This window comes from Drosophila mojavensis, unplaced genomic scaffold (assembly GCF_018153725.1).
Source record: "Drosophila mojavensis isolate 15081-1352.22 unplaced genomic scaffold, ASM1815372v1 contig_136, whole genome shotgun sequence".
Lineage (NCBI taxonomy): Eukaryota > Metazoa > Arthropoda > Insecta > Diptera > Drosophilidae > Drosophila > Drosophila mojavensis.
Genome location: NW_025318667.1, coordinates 12,055,454 through 12,077,580, shown reverse-complemented (window position 1 = coordinate 12,077,580; position 22,127 = coordinate 12,055,454). Strand labels below are relative to the sequence as shown.

At 40.9% G+C, this 22,127-nt stretch overlaps 4 protein-coding genes across 9 annotated transcripts; 1 reads left to right on the top strand and 3 right to left on the bottom strand.

Moving 5' to 3' along the window:
• Nucleotides 1-217: 217 nt before the first annotated feature.
• On the bottom strand, nucleotides 218-3,125 carry LOC6585284 (vacuolar protein sorting-associated protein 26). The gene is made up of 2 exons (XM_002010881.4): nucleotides 2,626-3,125; nucleotides 218-2,300 (listed from the first exon to the last, which is right to left on the bottom strand). Exons 1-2 carry the CDS (start codon nucleotides 2,770-2,772, stop codon nucleotides 828-830), a joined length of 1,620 nt encoding a protein of 539 aa, XP_002010917.1. The 5' UTR covers nucleotides 2,773-3,125; the 3' UTR covers nucleotides 218-827.
• Nucleotides 3,126-3,384: 259 nt separating this feature from the next.
• On the bottom strand, nucleotides 3,385-4,653 carry LOC6585283. The gene is made up of 4 exons (XM_002010880.4): nucleotides 4,334-4,653; nucleotides 3,918-4,274; nucleotides 3,723-3,856; nucleotides 3,385-3,659 (listed from the first exon to the last, which is right to left on the bottom strand). The coding sequence occupies exons 1-4, from the start codon at nucleotides 4,448-4,450 to the stop codon at nucleotides 3,440-3,442; spliced, it is 828 nt and encodes a 275-aa protein (XP_002010916.2). The 5' UTR covers nucleotides 4,451-4,653; the 3' UTR covers nucleotides 3,385-3,439.
• Nucleotides 4,654-5,161: 508 nt separating this feature from the next.
• Nucleotides 5,162-14,923, bottom strand: LOC6585281 (apoptosis-inducing factor 3). Of its 6 annotated transcripts, none has more exons than XM_015161199.3 (4): nucleotides 14,847-14,923; nucleotides 12,990-13,058; nucleotides 12,771-12,922; nucleotides 5,162-7,294 (listed from the first exon to the last, which is right to left on the bottom strand). In XM_015161199.3, coding segments are annotated over exons 1-4 (1,917 nt in total). In that variant the 5' UTR covers nucleotides 14,849-14,923; the 3' UTR covers nucleotides 5,162-5,600. The 6 variants fall into 6 exon arrangements, with proteins under 6 accessions (XP_015016685.1, XP_043865033.1, XP_043865035.1 ...); XM_044009098.1 differs by lacking the exon at nucleotides 14,847-14,923 and adding an exon at nucleotides 13,576-13,817 and having other exon boundaries at nucleotides 12,771-12,939; XM_044009100.1 differs by lacking the exon at nucleotides 14,847-14,923 and adding an exon at nucleotides 13,632-13,817 and having other exon boundaries at nucleotides 12,771-12,939.
• LOC6585282 (putative uncharacterized protein DDB_G0282129) lies at nucleotides 7,667-8,577 on the top strand. Its single transcript, XM_032732553.2, has one exon. It carries the CDS (start codon nucleotides 7,672-7,674, stop codon nucleotides 8,563-8,565), a length of 894 nt encoding a protein of 297 aa, XP_032588444.1. The 5' UTR covers nucleotides 7,667-7,671; the 3' UTR covers nucleotides 8,566-8,577.
• Nucleotides 14,924-22,127: the final 7,204 nt, after the last annotated feature.

Here is a 22,127-nt window from a genome sequence, read left to right as displayed (position 1 = left end):
CATGATACAATATTAGAATATATCTGCACTTAACATGCCTTTTGTCTGCATATATATACACATATTTACTTGTATATACATATGTATATAATATATATAAATATATATATATATATATATATTCTCTAAACTGTATATTAAACTTAGGTTATGCCTACGCATTGTTTTCATTTAATTTCAATTTACTTTTAAAAAGCATTTGTTTTTGTTTTCAACAGGTTTTTGCTAATTGAAAAATCAAATTTTCCAAAAGGGAATGAGATGTTACAATTGGTGTTGATTGGGCCTTCAAATGGGGCGTGGTAGTGGGCGTGGCTCAGCTGAGTTTCACAACAAAATTATAAATATATGTTCACATTTCTCTTCTTATTTGTTTCGTTTCGTTATTTGTTTATGTTTTTCTTTTTGCTTTTCATTATATAAATATTTCGTATTGCAAATATACAAAGATTTCTCTGACTGCCTAATGCACATCGATCGAGCCTAAAGAGCGTGCGAGAGGAAAGTGTATTAATAGCGTCTGTGTACATTGAAATTTTTATAGGGCATCAAGTACATCTGTGTATATATATATATGTGTGTGTGTGGGTGTGTTTGTGTGTATTTGTGTTTTTGCTAGTGGATAAAGTGGATATTAAGTTGCGCGCATAACTTCAATAAAATATTTTTGCCTTTAACAACTTTAAATTAGGTATTAAAAAAATAGATGTATACATATATATGTATATGCATAGATATATATATATATATGTATATTATAGCTAACGCTAGCCATTGAGTTGTTGTTGTTCTTGTTGCGGAAATCGTAAACGCATTCCGTTTGGCATTCAATCCGCACTCAGAGGAGGTGCGTTGACCTTCTTGGCCGTTGCCGTGGCCGTTGCCGCAGCTGCAGCTGCAGCTGGAGGCGTGGGCAGCGCCACGTCCGTTAGTTCATCATCTGGCACCAGTTGTAACCGTTGTTGCGGCTGGGGCTGCTGCTGCTGCTGCTGCTGTTGTTGTTGCTCTTCTTGTACGTTTTGCTCATTCAGCAGTGGCTGTTCCTCGTCCATATTGCCATCGCCCGCAGCATGCTGTGCAGGCTCCATCGTTCCAGTTCCTACGCCAACGTCAGTTAAGCTGCCAGTTGGTGGGCCAGCGTTAAGCAGCGGCGGCGGCGTGCTGGACAGCATGGCCACTGGCGAGGCACTTGTTGTGGCTGCCGCAGCGCCATCGCCCATCCCTCGCTCCCGTTCGCCAGCAGCGGCTGAGCCAATCCCATGACTCTCGTTGTTCGGCGTCATCGGCGAATTGGGCAGCGGAGAGTCGAGCTGCTGTTGGCTGAACTCCTGGTTGGGGCTCTCCCGCGTAAACAGGCCCATTTTGGATTCCGCCTGGGCACCCGCGCTGCCAATGGCCGCGCCCTCGCTGTCCGTGCTGCTGCTGATCAGCGAGTGGGCGACGGTGGGTGCAGCGGGCCCACTCACCAGATGCGGCGGCGCATGGAGGGGCACGTGCTGATGCTGATGGTGCGACTGCTGCTGATGCTGCTGCTGGGTCACATGGTAGCGCGGTATATCGGCCTTGCGCCACAGCGTTATCTCCTGCTGCTTGAAGTACCGCCGGTCCTCGGTGTCCATCAGCACCAGATTGAGAAAATACTTGACCGAGAACTTCTTGTTAATGTCCCGCATGGTTGGCGTTAGATTATAGCCAGCCAGGAATACTCGTATGGGTATGCTTTCGCCTTTCACCGGCGCTCCATCCATGATCTCGTACTTGGCAATCGTTTCGTTCTCGTTGAAGATGTTGGGGCCCGTACCGGTCGTCTCTCTCTTGATGATCGCAATCTCCATGTGCTTGATCTTGATCCGGACGAGCAGAAAGTAGATTTTCCCAATAATTGTATCCTTCAGATGGTATTTGCTCTTGTTGTACTCGAACTCAATGTGCAGACAGTCCTCGATGCCAACCTCCATTTTGATGGGATTGTTCATTTCCGGATAGCTGCAGAGCGTGTGCACCGCAATGTCCACCTCCCGCGTAATATCGCTAATCCTTCGAACAATTGTCGCCCGCAGAAAGTAGCGCAGGCGCACATTGGAGCCGGCATAGACCTCGAACTGTTTCTCCACATTGGGAAAATCGAAGGGATAGCTGTTGTTCTGGATCAGATCGCCGGGGCGGGCTAACGCCTTCGCAAGGCACTTGAACTCGTGATGATTACCCCGATCATAGAACAGTTCAATTTGTCCAATAAACTCGATCTTAATGCCCTGATGCTCCAGTTTGCTGCCGGGCTTCTTCAGTGTCACATTTACCTTAAATGTAAAAGGGAAAATACATATATAAGTAACAAGAATTAAACAATACAATTTTGGATATCACGAAATAACTTGCTACAATTTGCCTCGCTTAATCACAGCAGCTGCTTCAGCTGCTGATAACCGACTCGATGGGCGGCAACGGAACGGAAGTCACGCCTACCGCCTACAGCCTACAGCCTACAGCTTACAGTGGTCGCTGTGTCTGCCGCCACAATCAAGACTCGCCCGCCTATAGTCTGCAGCGACTGCTTCTGCTTCCGCCTCCGCCTGCGCCTCAGTTTGTGCCTGTGCCTATGGCTCAGCCACTGCTGCTGCTTACCTTGCCGGAGACGGTTTCGCCATCGTAGTAGAGCAACATCTTTTCCACCTTGCCATCCTCGCCTTTGACCTCGGCGGTTTTCCTGTTCTCCGCTCCATCGAAGACAATTTCAATTTCGGCTGATTGGCCAAAGCCCAAGAAATTCATTATTGATAAATGTGTTGCGGCGGCGTTTTTTTTTTATTGTTTTATTTTTTTTTTTTTCGTTTTATTTTTCTACACTTTGGTTACACTGCAAGAGAGCAGCAGCAGCAAGGTTGTAACTCTGTTATTTTGGAATGTTTTTGTTTGCTTGTACTTAAGCGCTTTAATAGGCCCTAATTTCTTCTATATGTATATATATTTATTTATATATATGTGTGTGCTTATATATTTGTATGTTATTTATTTTGCTTTTTTGTTATAAAACTTTTATGTGTACGCTGCCTGCAACTGTAATTTATTGGGCGTTTTATGTGTGTGTGTGTTTGTGTGCGAGACCGTATGTGTATGTGTATGCATGCATGTATGTGTGTGTGTGTGTGTGTGCTAGCTGCTATTGGTGTGTCCAAAAAAAATTGTCGGCGATTAATCGCAGAAAAAAGAACAACAAATACGGCAAATAAATGAAAATCGAAATATCGTTAGCAAGCAACACTGTTAAATCCGAATAGCCGGCTTCTTAACAGCGCTGCTATCAACGATATTTACTTTATGTTGCTGTTGCAGCCCTGGTAAATTGAATTTCAAAAGTTTCTTTTTGTGCAGCTGGACCAGAAGTCTTATAAATATTGTTTTAATAAAAAAAATTTTATTGAACACACGTCGCTTATATCTAGACAAGAGCCCACTCACAGCGTCTCCCAGGTCCCTGCACTTTAGGGCACTGAGCCAGACTCGACACGCAATTCCACAGAAAGTCCAAATAATGAAGACCCGTATCAAAAATATTACGGGCTCCATTTACCGTATCTGTATGACTTTTATCTTGAGACGTACGCTTTGTAAACTTCTTAATAAGTATTCTCTGACGCAATTGCAACTGTCTGTTTTTACTACAAAATAATATGTATTTATGTAGTTGGATTGTTTTATATATATATATTTGTTCTATTTACCATTTCAGGTGCTCGCTGGCATCCTCATATGCCTTTGACTTGGTTTTGGTAACAATCAGTTCCTGAGCCATTCCAATTAGTTTAAAAACAAACATAAGAGCCCGCATTCTGTAGAGTTCCAACAATTCCAGGGACTATCGCAAGGGAATGGACTATTTACATGGATATCGATATATCGATAAATTTGATATTTACCCGCGAGTTCAATTTGCTGTTGCGTTCCAAAAGCTTTTCGGCTAGTAATTTGTTGTGTTTCAATCGTGCCGTCATCCGATTCGTTTTAAATGTCTGCTGTCGTAGCCTTTGACGCAAGAAATGCAACTCCAACTTGAACTTTACGAGAGTATTATTCCGCTCAGACAACTGTAGTTTAAGGCCAACCAGTTGGCCGAGTATTGCCTGATGCTCGCTCCTCAGTTTGCAGCTCCCAGTCAGACGCTTGTTGGACATCTCGCCAGCATCCGAGATACATTTGATAAATTTATTGTTCAGAATCTTACGCTCTAACAATATCAGTTCGTAGCAATATATTTGCTGGACAGCTAAACAGATCTGTAAACATTTTTAATTTCAATATTAACACTAACTGATGATCTGATGACTTCACTCACCAACTTCTTCAATCTGGACGCCGTTTTGGTTACCTGGACGCAATCTTTGTTGAGGGATCGCCACGCGTCCAGCCAATTACGCATCATACACTCCATGGGTACCAGCATTAGGGCCATGCCCAAGCTCCCCCCACTCTCTCTCTTTATATATATATATATTTCTTTAGATATATATATATATATTTATTTTTATTACTATATATTTCTAAGCGCTACGAACATTGAAAGTAAAGTTGGTTGCCAATTTCGAATTTTGAACGACTTGTAAAATATTTTAGATTTGAGTAGTCTTAAAATCAAGGCCAATTTATAGTTCAAAACAGATTTTAGGCGTCTGTTTATCAATATTTGGAGTTGATGCTGCCACACCTTGCCAGATATAGTGAGCGTGGATAGAGTATTTGGTTCGTAGAGCTATAGATGCACTCAAAACTAGTCGCTCGCTCTCCAAACTGTAGCTTTAGCTCTACGTGGATGCATCTCATGGATCTTAGGGTTTCGTCTTTGACTAGCTCCGAGGTTATATTCCACATTTTTTTAGTAAGTGTAGCGGAAAAATTGGAATATGTTCCGAATTTAATACAGCTTAACTCATAGATATTTCTATTATACTAGATATCTATAGTTTGTTCCGATTTGATTCGGATAGACAGATAGACAAACGAATCGACAGTCAGGGAGAAACGACAGACAGACATTGCATAAAACTAATATACTCTCTGTACTTAGTGAACGAGTAAAAATTGAGATCCAAAAACTCGATTGGTTTCATGTGAGCTGATAGTTAAGACCTTGACTCAGAGCCCACATAGAAAAGCCTACAAATTATTATAATATATTCAGCATAGATTTGAGCTTTCCTTTATTTAAGTTTATATTCAATACAAATTTAGTTGCTTTACTTATAATATCAGAAAAAGAAACGCTGTGGTAAAAAAAAAAAAAAAATATTTTATTTTACATACATACTATTTTTTCAATTTAGCCACGACACAATTTTGGATGATAACGGATATATATACATAAGTGTCTATATGTATATATATAGATATATACATATACAGGGCCATAATATACATATATATATATATATATATACGGGCGTATTTGAGGAACAGTCATGAGTCAACTGCTGTGGCCGTTCACATACAATAATACTAGGATACATACCTATACATAAATATATATGTATGTATATATACATATAAATATATATATAAGCATGAATCTCTTGTTGCTGGCATCGGGTCGATGGTCTCTGAGGTGTTTAGCGCACCTTGGGCAACGGCTGCAGCAGCTGGGCCGTCCAGGCCTGGCGATTCGCCACGTTTTCGATTTGATTGCGTCCTAGGCACTTGCCCTGTGAGATGAGCTCGGCGAACTGGGCCACGACGGGATCGCGATTGCAGGAGGCGACGGCGGTGACGGTGTCGGCATGATTCACATAGTAGGCAACGAATTTCATGTCCTCCAGGCTGCCATCGATGATGATGTCCTTGTAGGCGCCATAGCCCGCATAGCGTATGCCGTGGCCGAAGAGCAGGGTGAAGAAGAAGGGCACCGCCTCCATCTTCTTGATGCTGCCGCACATGTTGATCGCCGCAATCCGGCCGTGGTACTGGGCCAGCTGGTAGTGGCCGATGTTGACGCGTGACTGGGCCAGGCCGTAGATGTGGGCGTTGGCAATGTCACCGCCCACATAGACATCGGGCACGTTCGTCTCCAGAAAATCGGTCACGTCGACGGTGCCATTCTCATTGACCCGCACACCCGAATCGATCAGGAATTCGGTGTTCGGCTTGGAGCCGGTGCCCATGACCAGTATGTCGCATGGTATGGTCGACTCATCCAGCAGGTCCACCTCGATCAGCACACCCTCCTCGTCGCCAATGATGTTCGTGATGCCGCTCTCCATCAGCATGGTCACATTGTTGTCCTGGAAGAGCTTCATGATACGGGCGCCAATCTCCTCGCCGAAGGACGCCTTCAATGGGACGGTGTCGCGCCCGATTACCGTAACGCTGGCCACCTTCGAGACCAGCGCCGCGGCCACCTCCAACGATATGAAACTGGAGCCGAGGCAGACGACACGCGATTTTGGCGTTACCAAACCGAATAGCTCCTGAGCCTCCTTAAAGTCGCGCACCGTCCTCACCATCTCCAGGTCGACACCAGGAATGGGCGGCTTTACAGCCGCACCGCCGGTGGCTATGTAAATCTTATCATACTTGACCACATAGCCATTGGAGCAGTGCAGCTCCTTCTGGGCCGTGATCAGCTTCTCGGCGCTAACGCCCTGCCACACCTCGATGTTGTTGTCCTTGTAGAACTTCTCATCACGGAACTGTATGCTCTCGATGGGGATGTTCGCGAACTTGCACACCTTGACGCGATCGTACGGCAAATAGGGCTCGCGGCACACGAGGATCAGGCGGCCGGTGAAGCCCTCCTGGCGCAGCGTCTCCACGCAAATGGCACCCGATGGCCCGCCGCCGACGACAATGTAGCAGCGTTCGTCCTTTGGATTACGCTTGGCCATGCTCTTCAGACGCTTGGTCTTCTCCAGATCGGTGCGCTTCATGCGCACCATCACCTGACCCTCATCGCTGACGTTCACCTTGTAGCAGGGCAGCGAGTCGAGGCCGGGAAAGTCCTCAATGTCGCCCGTCTCCAGGTTGAAGCAGGCGCCATGCCACGGACAACGGATGCGCCCGATGCCCAGTGCGCCCGTGTGCATCGGTGCCCCATAATGGGTGCACTTCGAGCCAATGGCATGCAGTTTGCCATGCTGCTTGACCAGCAGCACGCTGGTATCCTCATCAAAGTCCACCTGCTTCATGCTGTTCTCGGCCACCTCGCTGGCCTTGCAGACGGCCACTGCCTCGGTGTACTCCGATTCCTTCTCCACATCGCTGACGGCGAACATCTTCTCGCACTTGGATTGATAGGAGCCGGCGGCACCTGTAAAACAGATTAGCAATCAAATTGTATTCGGGAATGGGTGCGTGGGCAAGGCCCAAGACGAGGGCGAGGGCGCGGGCGAGGGCGCGGGCGAGGGCGAGAGCGGGGCGACGGTTTAATGTTACGGCTTAACGGGTTTAACGAAATCAACAACATTTAATATGACTTTTTCCCGTTTTCCCAATTGTTTTTTTTTTTTTTTTTTTTGTTCGAGTTTTCTTCTTGTTTTTGTTTTTTATATTTTTTATTTTTATTTTTATAGATCAACTTAAATATTCGAGTAGAAAGTGTCGCCTGCTGCTTCGGCTGGCATAGAAAGCAGACGCCCAGGTGAGCAGGTGAACAGGTGAGCAGGTGAACGGCTCTCAGTTGTTAAAATGTCGTCACTGCATTCAGAACTCTGTGCAACGCTGCTCTGCCTGTCGCTGCTGCTCGGCGCAGCTGCAGCAGGAGGCGAGCAACTGGGAGACAAGCAGCAGCAGCAGCAAAAGTACCAGCAGGAGCAGCTGGAGCTAAAGCTGAGCGCGCTGCGTGTACACAAGCAGCTGCTGCAGGCGGAGATCGCCCGTCTGTACATGGGCACATATACGCCGGAGATGCCGATGCTGGTGGAGGAGCTGCAGCAGCGTCAGCTGGACATACAGCGGCAAATCGACAAGCTGGAGGGCAAGGCACACCAGCCGGATGCACAGCAGCTGGCGCTCAATCTGGCAGCCGACTTTGAGTTTCTACAGCACAAACTGAACGAGCTCAAAGTCCAGCTGGATGCCATGCAGGCCAACAGCAACAGCAGCAGCAGCCGCACCACCACTACCACCACCACCACCACCACCAAACCCGAGCTCACTCGCGAGGTGGTGCACAGCAGCACGCCGCGAGCTCCAGTTGGCTCGTACTTCTTTACGCCGCTGCTGGCCATGCCGGAGTCGGGGCCCAGCGGTGGCATCGCCCAGCCGGAGCCGAACGCAACGCCCTCGCTCATCAAGCGGGTGCTGGCCATGCTGCGACCCAATGCAGCCAGCTCGAGCTCCTCCAGCCCAGCCAGCTTGCTGCGCGGCAGCCAATGGTCGGAGTCAGCGAACAAGGAGCAGCAGCAGCAGCAACAGCAGCAGCAACAGCAGCAACAGCAGCAGCAGCAGCAGCGACAGCATCAGGTGCAGCTGCTCAGTGCGGAGGAGCTGCTCGCACAGCTTCAGCTGCAGCGGCAATTCCTGGACGATGCCATCAAGCGTATGGAGCTGCTGTCTGTCAAGCAGAGCAACAGGTTCTAATTGGAATCATATAAGAAGTCATATTGCATTTACCATAGCTATAAGTTGATTTTTTTTTTGTCTGCATGCGTTTTTTTTTTCACTCAATAAAACTTTTTTTGGAACCAGTTTTGGAACTAATTGCATATTTAAAAATTTGCATGAAATTACACTGAAAAACAAAAAGGCTTACATGCTGGAATTAGCTGCGGAACTATTTTTGGAATTAGTTCCGAGCTACTATAAGCCCACTGCGGAACTAGCTAAAAACCTATGCCGTATTGGCTTAAAAATACACGTTAATTAACAGCTCTTTAGCCACGGAACAGTGTTGGAACCACAACTGGGAATATGGAACTAGGAACTGTGCAGCAATTAGTTTTGGAAACAGTTGAGAAAATGGCTCATGCCAGCTCGAACTAGAAGATCTATGAAAAAAATTGTTTATACATATATATATATTGTAGTTGTAGACTATTTGGAATCAGTTTTTGAACCGTTTGAGAACCAATATTGAGTTGAAGTGGAACTACAAAAATGGAACTAAATTATGGAGGTACAAAAATGGAAATAAATATTGGAACTACAAAAATAAAACCAAATTATAGAACTGCAAAAATTGAACTAGTTCAGCACTTCAATCAGCTAGATCTAAATCTATTAGCAATTGAAGAAATTGAACTCAAATAAAATTATAATTAAAATTCAAAAGTGCCTTCAGCGAACCGGAACAAGTTTCTAATTGCAACGAATTGCATTCAACAATAGATATGGGCTCTACAACGGAAATATATGTACGTATCTCAGGATAGAACAATAGATCGACAGGATTTGACTGGAGGCTATTAAAACATTCAACTCCATCAAACGAAGTGAGTTTTATGATTTTAATTTGATTTCTCCGATGATTAACAAGATGATTTGCAAATTTTTCAAGTGCCAGACATAGGTTTACTGATAAGAACTGAACAATCACGAATGTTAGATAAAAAATTGGACATGCCGCATGTGAACCGAACTGCTACATATGTATGTATGTAGTTATGTAGTTATATATATATATATATATATATATATATATGTATATATTTAGAATCAGCCGTAAAGCAAATCGAAAGGACTTTCACTTTTTCGGGCCGTCTTTTTGAATGAATTTTGCAATGACCACAGATAATCGATATGTCTTCAAGGGCAAAGCAAAGTCAAAAAAGCGCTGCGTCATGTTGGCATGTAAAGACATGGAAATGGGCATGTCTAATCAAATAATCAATAGGGCGGAGCCCAAAACTGGATGACGGCTAACAATGTGACAAGCAAGCGACGATGACTTATAGCTTAGGCAATTGAAATGGTTATTGGAAAGGCGCAGGTATAGCTAAATGAGGAGCAGAGATTGATCTACAGATGTAAATCTGAATATGGTTATGGATAAAGATATAGCTAGATATACATATGGTCTAGTCTCTGCATACCAGCAAAAACCATCAAGTTAATGAAAAAGTATCATCGCTTCCAAGATTTATAGCTAAACGTGTCTCTGACTATCAACCAAAGAAATCCCCAGTCGAATTTATCGTAACAATTATCTAATTTCTCGGATTATAAAAGAACAAGAACCTGAACTAGTTGTAAAGTTCTTAAGCTAAAATAAAAACATTGCATAATTCAAGTCAACGATTTTGTAACCGTACATTCATTAACAACCTGGTTCAATTAGGCTATAATAAATGTGTGACAGATAGCATCTGGCGTGCCTAAAGCTTTTAGCTAAGGCTAAAATAACTACGAAAAGGTCTAGCGAACTGCAAATTATATAGGTTTATAGGCTTGCCTATAGCACATTTTAAATTCATAATTATCGATTACTTTTGAATGATTTTAATCGATACGAAATTTCAGTTATTTTAGCTTTGCATGTAAAAATTTTAATAGAGTTCAAACTGCCTTGACTTTTGGCATACCTTTGATCGATAAGAAAAACTGTAAGTTTGGATTTGTGAGCAGGTAAAAATAACTTTAAATGAATTACAGTTTTTTTTTTTCTTTTTCATCGATTCATTTCAACTCATTGAAAAATTTCGAATGTGCGTCATGTGAGTTTGTGCTCGACTAGCAGATACCCTAACTGCCATAGAAGAAAAATGGAGTACTACTCTTGGGATACTGTAACTACAATATATTAGAGATATACACATATATTTTTATTCTTAAATACATTGATGAGCCGCGGCGATCTAGCCAAATTCACACCTGTTTTAGCATTATCATGCTTACCTGTTGCATGAGTAAGCAAAAAAAAACTGTAAGCCTGTTTTATTTACTTTTTATGAGTATATCCATTAAAAAAAAACACACACACAATCACGCAAACCAGCCCAACAATATGACGTAATCATTTTAAAATTAAAATAAAACAAGTAAGAAGGCTCTAGTCGAGACTGCTCGACTAGGAGATACCCTGAACCCTCTAAGCTGATATTCTAATCATTCTGCACTTTAATGCACACATACATACACATGCATCCACACGCACGCATAAGCCTGCGCTCTGCTAACTGCGCAGTAAGCAGCGACTGCGCTTGGGCTGCGCTGCAGTGTGGGCATATTATGAGAATTTATTTGTTGAATAATTTCTTTTGTGTAATGAAACTTTTAGGGCGTAATTATATGGTGAATATGTGTGTACATTCCAAAGCACTATTCTCTAGTACTTGAAATGCGTTTTTTACAAATTGGGGGCGAAGGGGGCGTGGTATCCAAAATCTGTAAATTACAAAATCTTTGTATCCATTAACTCTATATACAACGCAAATTTGAAGTCTCCAGGTTTAAAAGTGTTCAAACTAGGCTGAAAAAAAACAAGTCGATTTTTCGATTATTCTCGATAAAAAAGTTATCGGATGAGTTATCGAAAAAATAAAGCAAACTCGTACTGCCTATGGTATACACGAGTATGCATGCTAAATTTCTAGCTCTTATATCTTCTGAGATCCTTTTGCTCATACTGACGGACAGACGGACAGAGCTATACCGACTCAGCTCGTCGTCCTGATCAAGAATATATATACCTTATGGGGTCTGCGATGATTCCTTCTGCCTGTTACATACTTTTCACAAAACCATTATACCCTGATTTCCCATTTTCAATGGGTTCAGGGTATAATAAAAAAAGCAAACAAATAGGAAAAAACCCGAAATGCAGGGGAAAAGAACAAGTTACTGAATCAGAGCTCAGCTAAAAATCGTAATAAGTTAGTGTAATTAACATGAGTAGAGCGTAAATTCAGAGTAAATTCACACACACACACACACACAGAGAGACACGTCTTGGCCTTGTCATATGCTCAAAACAATTGTAATAGTAAATGTAAAAAAATTAATTTTAATGAAATAAGCAAAGCAAAGCAAAACAAAACAAAACTAAGCAAAATATGTTTCTGTTTCTTGGTCTTAGCCTGATTTACCCACAAGCAACAATCCGTTTTGACGGCTTTTTCAGCTGTTATTGTTATGAAGTCTATAAAAAAAAAACGCCACTCGAGAGCTCAAATTCGAGATAAACTGAAATTGCCGCCGTTCCAGCTAAGTTGAGAGCGTAAACTGAGAGATATTTATGCTGAGTGGGTAGACGAAGAACGACTGGGGACCGAACAGAACTATTTAACCGACCTCTCTCTCTCTCTTTCACACACTCTCTTCCGACTAGCTGATGCTCTTTCACTATTATTGATTCATAATTAAACAATTACCGATTGAAAAATGGAAAATTTGATTGCGTGTCGAACAGCAATTAGAGACAATTAGAAAGGTAAACGGAACTCATTACAAGAAGAGTGATAGAGAAAGAGAGAGAGATAAAGAAACAGAAATGATAATGTTGAGATATATTTATATGCATATATGAATACATATATATTGATATACATAGATACATTTCTGAAATAGGCCGGCGAAAGCGCTCTCCCCCTCGTTCTCTCTCTCTCTCTCGCTCGCAGTCTCACATGTCTTAACATTAAACAATGCTCTAGTCATAATAGATCATTTCAGAATATTTGTTGATATATATGAATATATACGTATCTCATTTCGGTCTCTCGCTCTCAGTTCGCACTTTACTTTTCATGGAACAAAGCCTAGCTCTAGGTATAATTGATAAGTTTAGGGATTCGCGCAGTTGTCTTTTGTCTTCCAGTTTGTTTACTATTCGTTCTTCAGCCTCATAATACCTGAATTCTGATCCGGATTGGGCGTAACTTTGCCAGTTGTTTTGTATTCCTTACAGAGCATGGAACCCATTGTGTGTATTTGTTTATAATTCGAGTATTTCGGTGTGTTCTCCAAGCACTTCAAATGCCTTTTCAAATGCACTTCAGTTAATCTATATAGAAGAGAATACTTCTGGTCGAAATCAGATCAGAAATTAGATAATCTATATATGCACATACCTATGTGTCGTCAATGTATATAGAATTGGTTTCTTAAGCGTATGCGCTAGGCGATAACTGTTTAGTAACCTGAAATCAAATGTAATTAAAGAAAATGCAAAGTTAGTTTTACATTTTTTTTCTTCAAATTTGTTTACTTAATAAATAATCGAAAGTGCATCAAACAGAGACACAACATTAAAACAAAAACACACACACACACAAAGGAAATTTCGCACGCCCATCTCCCACTTCATTAATGAGCTGTTCATGTAGGGCATGCACTGTTCGCTCATGCGGCGGATTCACTAGTTCACTCGTGGGCAATCTCTGGGGAAGGAGTGTGTTAGTGTTTTCTTCGATTACGACATATTGCCGCCTATTGCACTCGCACACTCGCCCGCTCTCCTGCTCTCCCGCTCCCACACTCTCCCATTCACGCCGTCCTAGAGCACTTGCGCACGCTCTCTCTCTCTCACTCTCTCACACTCTTGCCAGACGTTCGGCTTTTACAGTTCACAAACCAAAACAAAAAAGAACAAAAAAAAAAAAAAAAAAGGAAAGACGAAAAAAATAACGTTTATGGCAAAGAATGTGGAAAACCAACCCGGCACAACAGACAGATGCAACAGGTATCAAAAGCGAAAGATGTGAACGCGCTACCGTGGACAGAATCTTTCGTCTCCTTAACACACGCACTGGCCGAATCTACGGGTTTTTCTTATTATTATTATTTATTATTTGTTTTGTGGAGAACACACGTCCGTGCTCTGCGAGCTGCGAATCGAGTATGCGGCACAAACAAATACAAATTTTTTATGTAGGAATAGCAACTTCGATAGTAAACGACGCGACGCCGTCGAGCGTTTACATGTGTATTGATTGTGCTGCCGCCGCACATGCACACACACACACACACACATACGCATACAGCTGTGTGTATGAGACATTTGGCTTTGGTCAAAAATGGAGCCCATACAAGCGGCGAAGCAAACGTTTCGACCTTGTCGCTGCTCAACACGCAACAACAACGATAACAACAACAACAATAAGAACAAGCACATTGCACAGGCAACAAGCGGTTACCACGCCCCTTCGCTACCCTACCCGCCTCAGCCCAGCAGTTACCGGTTTGGAGCAACAGCAACCGCAGCAGCAGCAGCAGCAGCAGCAGCGGTCGCAGCTATTGCCAATTAAGTGAGAACCACAACAGCCAGGTGTTTAGCCTTCAAGTGATTTGGCCATATCAACGTTAGTCAGCGCTCACTGTAGCGAGCAATTTGTAAGCTATGCGTAAACTACTTAGCCTAGCGGATCTAATAAACATAAGACAAATGCAACAAATAAATAATTATCAAAAGCAATTATCAATTAAAAACTTAGTCAACGAATTGAAATCATTTCTAATGCAGTTTTCTTACTAAGAGAATAATTTAATTATTTTTGCAAGCTTAACTGTTTGCCTTAATGATGTTTCACTGTCTTTGTCATATGAACAGTTGCTGGTTCATTCATCTCTCTCATACTCTCTCTATCTCTCTCTCTGCTTTTAACTAATTAATTGGGACACGAAAATTACACTATACGTACATATGTGCATATGTGCATATGTATATAGCTAAAGCAGTTTGTCAATCTGACTGCCAATTTTAATTAACATTAAACTAAGTGTTGTTAGCTGATTTAATTCATTTTGCTTTTGTTTGAGGCATTTGTGGGTTTTTTTATTTTGTGCATTCAGTCGGCACGTCGCTGATAAGACGGCTTTACGAAATAAGTATGAGGAATATACGCAAGTCAATGGTATTCGTAATTATCTATACAAATGAATACAACATATGCATTATTTAATATATGTAGTTGTTGTAACTAACTTACATGTTTTTTGTAGAGCATATTAGTGGCCAACGTTTGTTTACATACGTATAGAGCTTTTCTTGTTGTTTGTTAATTATCGGTAGAAAATGAAAAAATCGAATTACAGCAATAACATCGATAATTGAGCAGAACAGCTGTTCGATTCTGTTAAGTTAACAGAAGCACGCTAGTAGTACACAAACTTTGCGACAGGTGGCGCATCAACACTAATTGGCGCCAAATTAAAAAAATAGCTTTTTCACTGATATCAAGCAAATTCAACTAGCTCACAGATATGTATATATGTATGTATATATATACAGCTATATACAAATTGATTAAATTAAGCTTTAATGTGCGTTATATGCGAGGTTAGCTGTGAAAACTGTGCTGCAACACAGATTTTGCTTCTTCCTTTTGCTATGCGTTTGCTAAACAATAAACAAGCGAATTAATTAAAATTAATTGATATTATTATTGCAGCTATTTGTAAGTGCTGCTAATATATTGTATAAAGGTCAGCCGCATGTCCACCAACATTATTCCATATATTATTATAATGTCAATGATTAATTGATTACTACTTCTGATTAAAATTGCGGTTTATTGTAGTCCTAATCTAAATAAGTATATAAATTAATAGGTGATCTATATATGTACATATGTATATATAGAGGTATGTGTGTACATTAAGCAGTTGTTATTTGTTTACAGCTGGCTCCACGCGTTGTCCAAGTGATTGCCGTGTGCCGATTACAGATGTTGATTTCCACACACACAACACACACACACGCAGAGCGCCAATTCATGGAGCCATGCAACAACTGAATCTCTCTAGATTAGGTTCAAAGGTCACAGCCTGACACACACACACACACACACACACACACACACACACAGAGAACGGCTCCCAGCCAGGCCATTCTCTTACTTTTATTAACATGATTTCTATTCACGTTTCAATTTTCTTCTTTTTTTTCGGCTGCTGGTGCATTGTCCCCAATTGCGTGGCAACTCTGGCCAAGGTCGCGCCTGGAGACGGGGCGACAACCTTTCGCAGTTCAAATGCCTAATTCACAGTTAGGTGCTGGCAACCAAGTACCGCTATATTATATATACGTACATATATATGTAGATATTTGTGTGTGTGTGTGCATATAATTTTTTTGCACTGCATGTGCGCTGCGTAGCTCTGTTCCGTTAGGCACAATTTCATTTGTCTACTTCTTCTGCGTCCTCTTCTTCTTGTTGTTGCTCTTTTTTTCTTTGGGGAACAAGTTGACCTTGGAAGCGTGCACCGTGGTACAAGAGTGGCACATATAGACATACATATATGTAAATATATGTACATATAATATATAGTATCAAATTTGTTTTCCTGTTGAGATATAAATTTAATTCTCTATTGATTTAACTATGTACATATATACATATTTATTAATATACATATGTACATAATAATTGCTTTGCTAAGATTGAAGAATAATATGTATATTTTGTATACATACAAGTTTTAAAATAAATTGATAGCATAAACAATTTTGTTTTTAATATATAAAAATCTAGTTTTTTTACTATAAAAAAATGTTTGACTGAAATTGTTCAATAGTTGTTTAATTTTAACAAGATAAAAATTAAAAATAAAATTATACTACATATATGTACACATACTATTCATAAGATTGTTTGATGCCCAGAATTTAAAAAAAAATATATATAAAATAAAAAAATAAAACAAAAAAATTATACGAACAATTGTGACTAATATTAATCTATACCATGTTAACAATTTGTTAAGGTATACAATTTTTTAATAAAATTGTTGCATATTTTCAAAATTTGCGCTGCAAGTTTGATTGATTTGTGCCACTGTGCAATGGCTCTTGCAGTTCATTGGCAGCTGACTAACATGGCTTACGCATCCTGGCCATGAACTTCAGTCTTCTCTCTCTCTCTCTTTCTCTGCATGCCTCTCTCTCTCTCTCTCTCTTTGCGTCTCGCAGCAGCCAAATGTGTGTCTATGCACGTTGGCGGCATTTTCTGTGGCTTAAGGTCGAATCCCATTGCGGCTGTTGTTGTTGTTGTTGTTATTATTATTGTTGTTGTTGGCACAGGTCAAGCGGTCGTTCGTCAGTTTATTGACTCACGCGATAATTTCGCATTGTTTCAGAATTTTTTGTCAACGCTTTAAAAATTCAATAATAAGAAATTTGTTCTAGGCGGGATTGAAGCACTAACAAATACTCAGCATGTACAGACATAGAGAGGGAGAGTGAAAGAGAGAAGCATAGAGTGGGGGAAAAAGAGGACGAGATGAGAGAGAAAGCATGAGAGCGAGAGAAAGAGTGGGGGGGAGGAGGACCGTGTAAGAAGAGAGGCAAGGAGCGAGCAAGTTACAGAGAGAGAGAGAGAGAGAGAGATAGAGAGCAAAAGTGCGAGAAAGGTGTCTTCTATGAATAATTCTCAAACTATACTCAGAACAAAACATTTTTCATAATAAATAAATTAATAAATTTAAGCAAACCATCTCAAAATTTCTGCACACATACAGTAAATATTTTTCATTCAGGAACAAAAAATATCAAAAGTCTGTGAAGATTTCATTAAAGAAAATGATCCATATTCAATCATGATGAATGGCGCCATCTACCGACGGCCAAGTTTAGCCATAGTTTGGAGGATCGAACAACTGGAATTGGTGCAACGCTTCGACTCGAAAAATTACTTTTTGCTTTCAAGCACTTTGTAGAATAGAAAAAAAAAGAAAAGTCAAACAAAAACAGTTGTCTTAGAAGGCAAAGACATAGAAATCATTAAGCCTAAGGACTAAAGACTTTTAGGGCTCTCACAAATCACAATCGAAACCAAACTCAAACAGTAAAGTTAGAGAAAAAAATTTCCTAATTTTTTCATAATTTCGGCTTGATTTTATAATTTTGAAACTCGCGAATTTAAAACGACGGCTGCTCCATTTAACTGGACAAAGACGTAGTCTAAAAGCGGAAAAGCAACCAAAGTTTAATAAGAGAACGAAAGGAAAAGAAGAAGAGGAATTGAGATTTCGTAGATTTTGAAGATCAACAATGCCGGAGATACCATTTCTTATTTATGATGAAGATGTGGACCTTTTCTCACTCCTCAATATAGAGATCGTGGAGCCTGAAGCTCCGGCTGAGCTAATCGTCCCCGATGATCCAGTCCTCACCGATGAGCCAATCGCCCCCAATCCAGTGATAATCACATTGTACGACGGCGGAATGCCGGACGAAGTATTCGAGCAGATGCTGTTCGACGTGGAGAATCGCACTGATGGCAACACAACCGTCATCTATGTAACACTTCATTTTATGTTATAATCGACTCGCATCAATATCGTTTTGGGGATCTCACACACACACACACACACACACACATACACTCACATACCTATATATACCCCTTAATCCTGCTTGTAGAACTGTTGCTATGCATTTTTGAATAATAATCGAATTGCTTAGCGAAAATGCAAAGTTCAAATTATTTGATAATGTTTTGTTATTTGTTTACATTTGTTGTGATTGTTGTTGTTATTATTATTATTTTTATTATTGTTGCTGCCAGTGTCTGGAATGGACTCTCGTCTAGGCTCGAGTATCGCACCGCCCGCCAGCAACCCAGGCACCCGCTTTTCGCTTCTGGGTCAATAATCTGCGTCTGAGTCGCCGTCGTGTTGCACTGGCGCCCACTTGTCGCTCATGTCAATCAATGGAGATCCAATTTTAGCACAAGTAAACAATATAGACATATTGCCCGCTGGGCAGCCTCTGGCCGATCCGTCATCTCCCTCGACGACATCATCAGCAGCGACAGCATCGAATAGTAGATGCGAATTCCATCTATACTCCAGCTGGGGTAGCCGCCCACAAATCTTATCAGCTCCACCTCCAACTTCTCATCTCTCTCTCTCTCTCCCTTTCTCTGTTATCTCATATATACAATATATATCTGTTTGTGATACATTTGTTAGTACTAGACTAGACTGTCCCTGTAGCTCTCTAGACTTTCTGATTCTACAGAGTTTATGTAGTCAAAATTCATTATATTTCGGATATATTGCATTACATTTTTTTCCTATTCATCATTAGATTTCACTTAATTTTCTGTATATCCCACATTAATATCATTATTTACCATTATTTTATATGTTAAAGGCTTATAGAATTTCACACTGTCTAAAAATTTGTCCTTAGTTTGTAACATACATATATGTTATTATCCCAATTTCTTATATATTCTATCCTCAAGTTTCAATCTGTTTTATTTTTCGAAATACTTGTCAAAATTTCCCCACTATTTACACGAAATACCCACTAATTTACATTATTTCCCATTATTTCCAATAATTTGTCGTATGCTTGAATATACAACTGTGTTTGTTTTCCTTCTTTGGAATTGTCTTATAGATCTATTTAATGTAATTGAATTGATGTACATTGAAAGCATTTTCCAGTGTAGAAGTTCCCCCTATTTATTCAATATTTCCGCAGGCAGTTCATGAAACAATGAAATTCTGAAATTCCCATTATTTTGAGTTAAGCAATTTCCTAGAACTGAATGCATTATTACATATGCAACTTCAGCATATGACAAATTCCCTTTATTAGTTGATTTAACTGATTCACCCGATTATCCAATTTCCATCCCTTAATTCCCCCTAGCTAAGCTGAGCCGCGTATGCAGACGAAATAGTCGCTGCTGTCAGCCAGTCAATTCGCCGAGTCTTGCTCATCGCTCAGACTTTGAACCCCGTTGCGTACACGGCACCAGACCCCAAGACCCAAGACCCCAGACCTAACACCCAAGAGCCGACGCGCTCCAGACACGACAAGCGCCGACAGCCGACAGCCGACAGCCGACGAGACCCAACCATTTGCTTATCAACAACAGCAACAAACAACAATAACTTGTCAATGCTTCTCAGAGAATAGATCGCCTTCTCACTCGCCCGCTCTCACTCTCTCTCGCACTCTCTTTCTCTCTCGCACTGCAGCGCTTTGTCTCTCTGATAGATTGTGCTAAAAATAGGGAGGTCTACGATTGGGCGCGCGCTGTTATTTTTAATGGAAACTAGATCACGTTGAATTCACGTTGCGTTGTTTACGTTTTTACTGCCGTTATGCTCGCAGGCTGCGCTTGTTGTTGCTGTTGCTGTTGCTGTTGTTGCTGCTGCTGCGGCTGTGGCTGCTGCTGTTGTTGTCGCGGGTTTCCGCTCTTATACGGCTGGCTGCAACAAACAACAACAACAAGAGCAACAGCAGCTCAAGCAACCAAAACATCAACATGCCTTATCTGAGAGCAATACCGTTATCAAAGCAGAGCTCGCACACACACACACGCACACTTATTTGTGTACGTAATAGTAGATGCTCCACAACAAGCCAAGGACCCAATGCGTACTACGCACCAAAATAAATGAGGAAAAAAAAATTAAAAATAAAAAAAAAATAAAAAATAAAAATTGTTGCTCAATGTTATATAAGCAGCAATCCTGTTGGGAAAGCCCAGCTTTAAAAAAAAAGAAGAAGAACATTAGCAACAAGAACAACTGCAACAACGACAATAAAACTAAAACAAATAATAAACAAGTCTTATCTGCCTGCCCTCTATGCCAATTATAGGCACCAAAACAAATATTTAACTTTAAATTGCTTTAAAATGAGTTGATAACATAAATACAATCATAAATGCACATATGAACATACACACATATATACTTATGTACATCAAATAGACATTGGGCTTTAGCTCGATACCAGTGCCAATTGAGTATTATCTCTACAAGCACATCTTGCCGCTTACTGTAGCTGCATTCCCCGCCCGCCAACCGCAACGCCTAACAGCTGATAATCGGCAAGGCATTCGGCTCAACTGGTTTGCCAACTAGAATTCCCAGAACAGCAACAACAGCAACAGTAATAACAGCAACAATAACAACAACAACAACAACAACAGCAGCAATATCAATAAGAGTGCACAGGTTAAACAATGTTGCTGCTTGTCGACCCCAAACAATGTAGAGTGTGGAGAGAGGTATAGTACGAGCGCCAGTGAGAGAGTCAACCGGAGAGAGCGAGAGTGTGGAAGAGGTTGATGCTGCTGTCACTGTGATGGATTCACTCTACACACATATGTACATACATACATACATATGTAGTTGTTCTTTTTGTTTGCATTGTTATTCGTCGTGTACTCAAGCCGATAACTCACACAAAATGCACTTGCAATATACACACATTTATATCTATGAATGTACATATGTATGCAGGAGTGCGTGCGTGTGTGTACTGTGTTCAGCAGTAAATATTATTAATATTGTCATTGTTATTGTTATTAATGCTGAATACAGCACAAACACACACACACACACATGCACTTCCACACTCATGCTGGTCGTGGCTACAGTGACCCCTCGATATTTGCTTTCATGAGCAATAATTTTGAGGGGGGGAATTTTCAGAATATTTCTTTGCATTAAAAATAATACTAAGACAAAATTATGAAACACAAAGGAAATAAATAAATAAATAAAAAAATAATTTAGTTTTATTGTAGACATTTTAAAATAAAATACACGTCAATGTAATATTAGTATTTTATATAATAAATACATAATCAAAAATACTATTAAATATTCCCTACGCTTCAATAAAATGTACTTAGCTTTTATTAGAGTTTTTTGACAGTCTTAAGCCCAATGTGCGGGCACAGTGCAAAGCACAGTTAGGGCAGCGTAATGCGAATTATGTAGCCATACATACAGACATGCATGCATACCTACATGCACGTACATACATATGTATGTATGCTTATGAATATCAATGCAGAGATCGACAGAACCGTTACTCGGGTGCTCTGCTCAGTTCGGGTGGCAATCCAATGGATGTTTCAAGAGGCGCTTGCAGCACACAAAAGAATTCGAATTTTTCAATTCGGCTGTGAAACAACGAGCAACGAGTGCCTAAAAAAATGTACATTCATACACACATACATACATGCATACAATATGTACAAGATTTACAAATAAAACCAACAGAGGGTGCTTATAGTACGCAGATGTAACTGTTACTGCAAATGTGCAATTAGTGCAAGTACCAAAAAAGGAACGTAGAAATAGCACAGTTGATCAACACTGAAAAGCGGAACTAAAATCAACTCGCCATCAAAAACCAATCGACTTTGGTGCGAAGCACTTGACGAACGTTCGTTCGCAGGAAACGAAGAAAATAAATATAAATAAGCAGACGGAAAAGCCAAAGGAAAGTC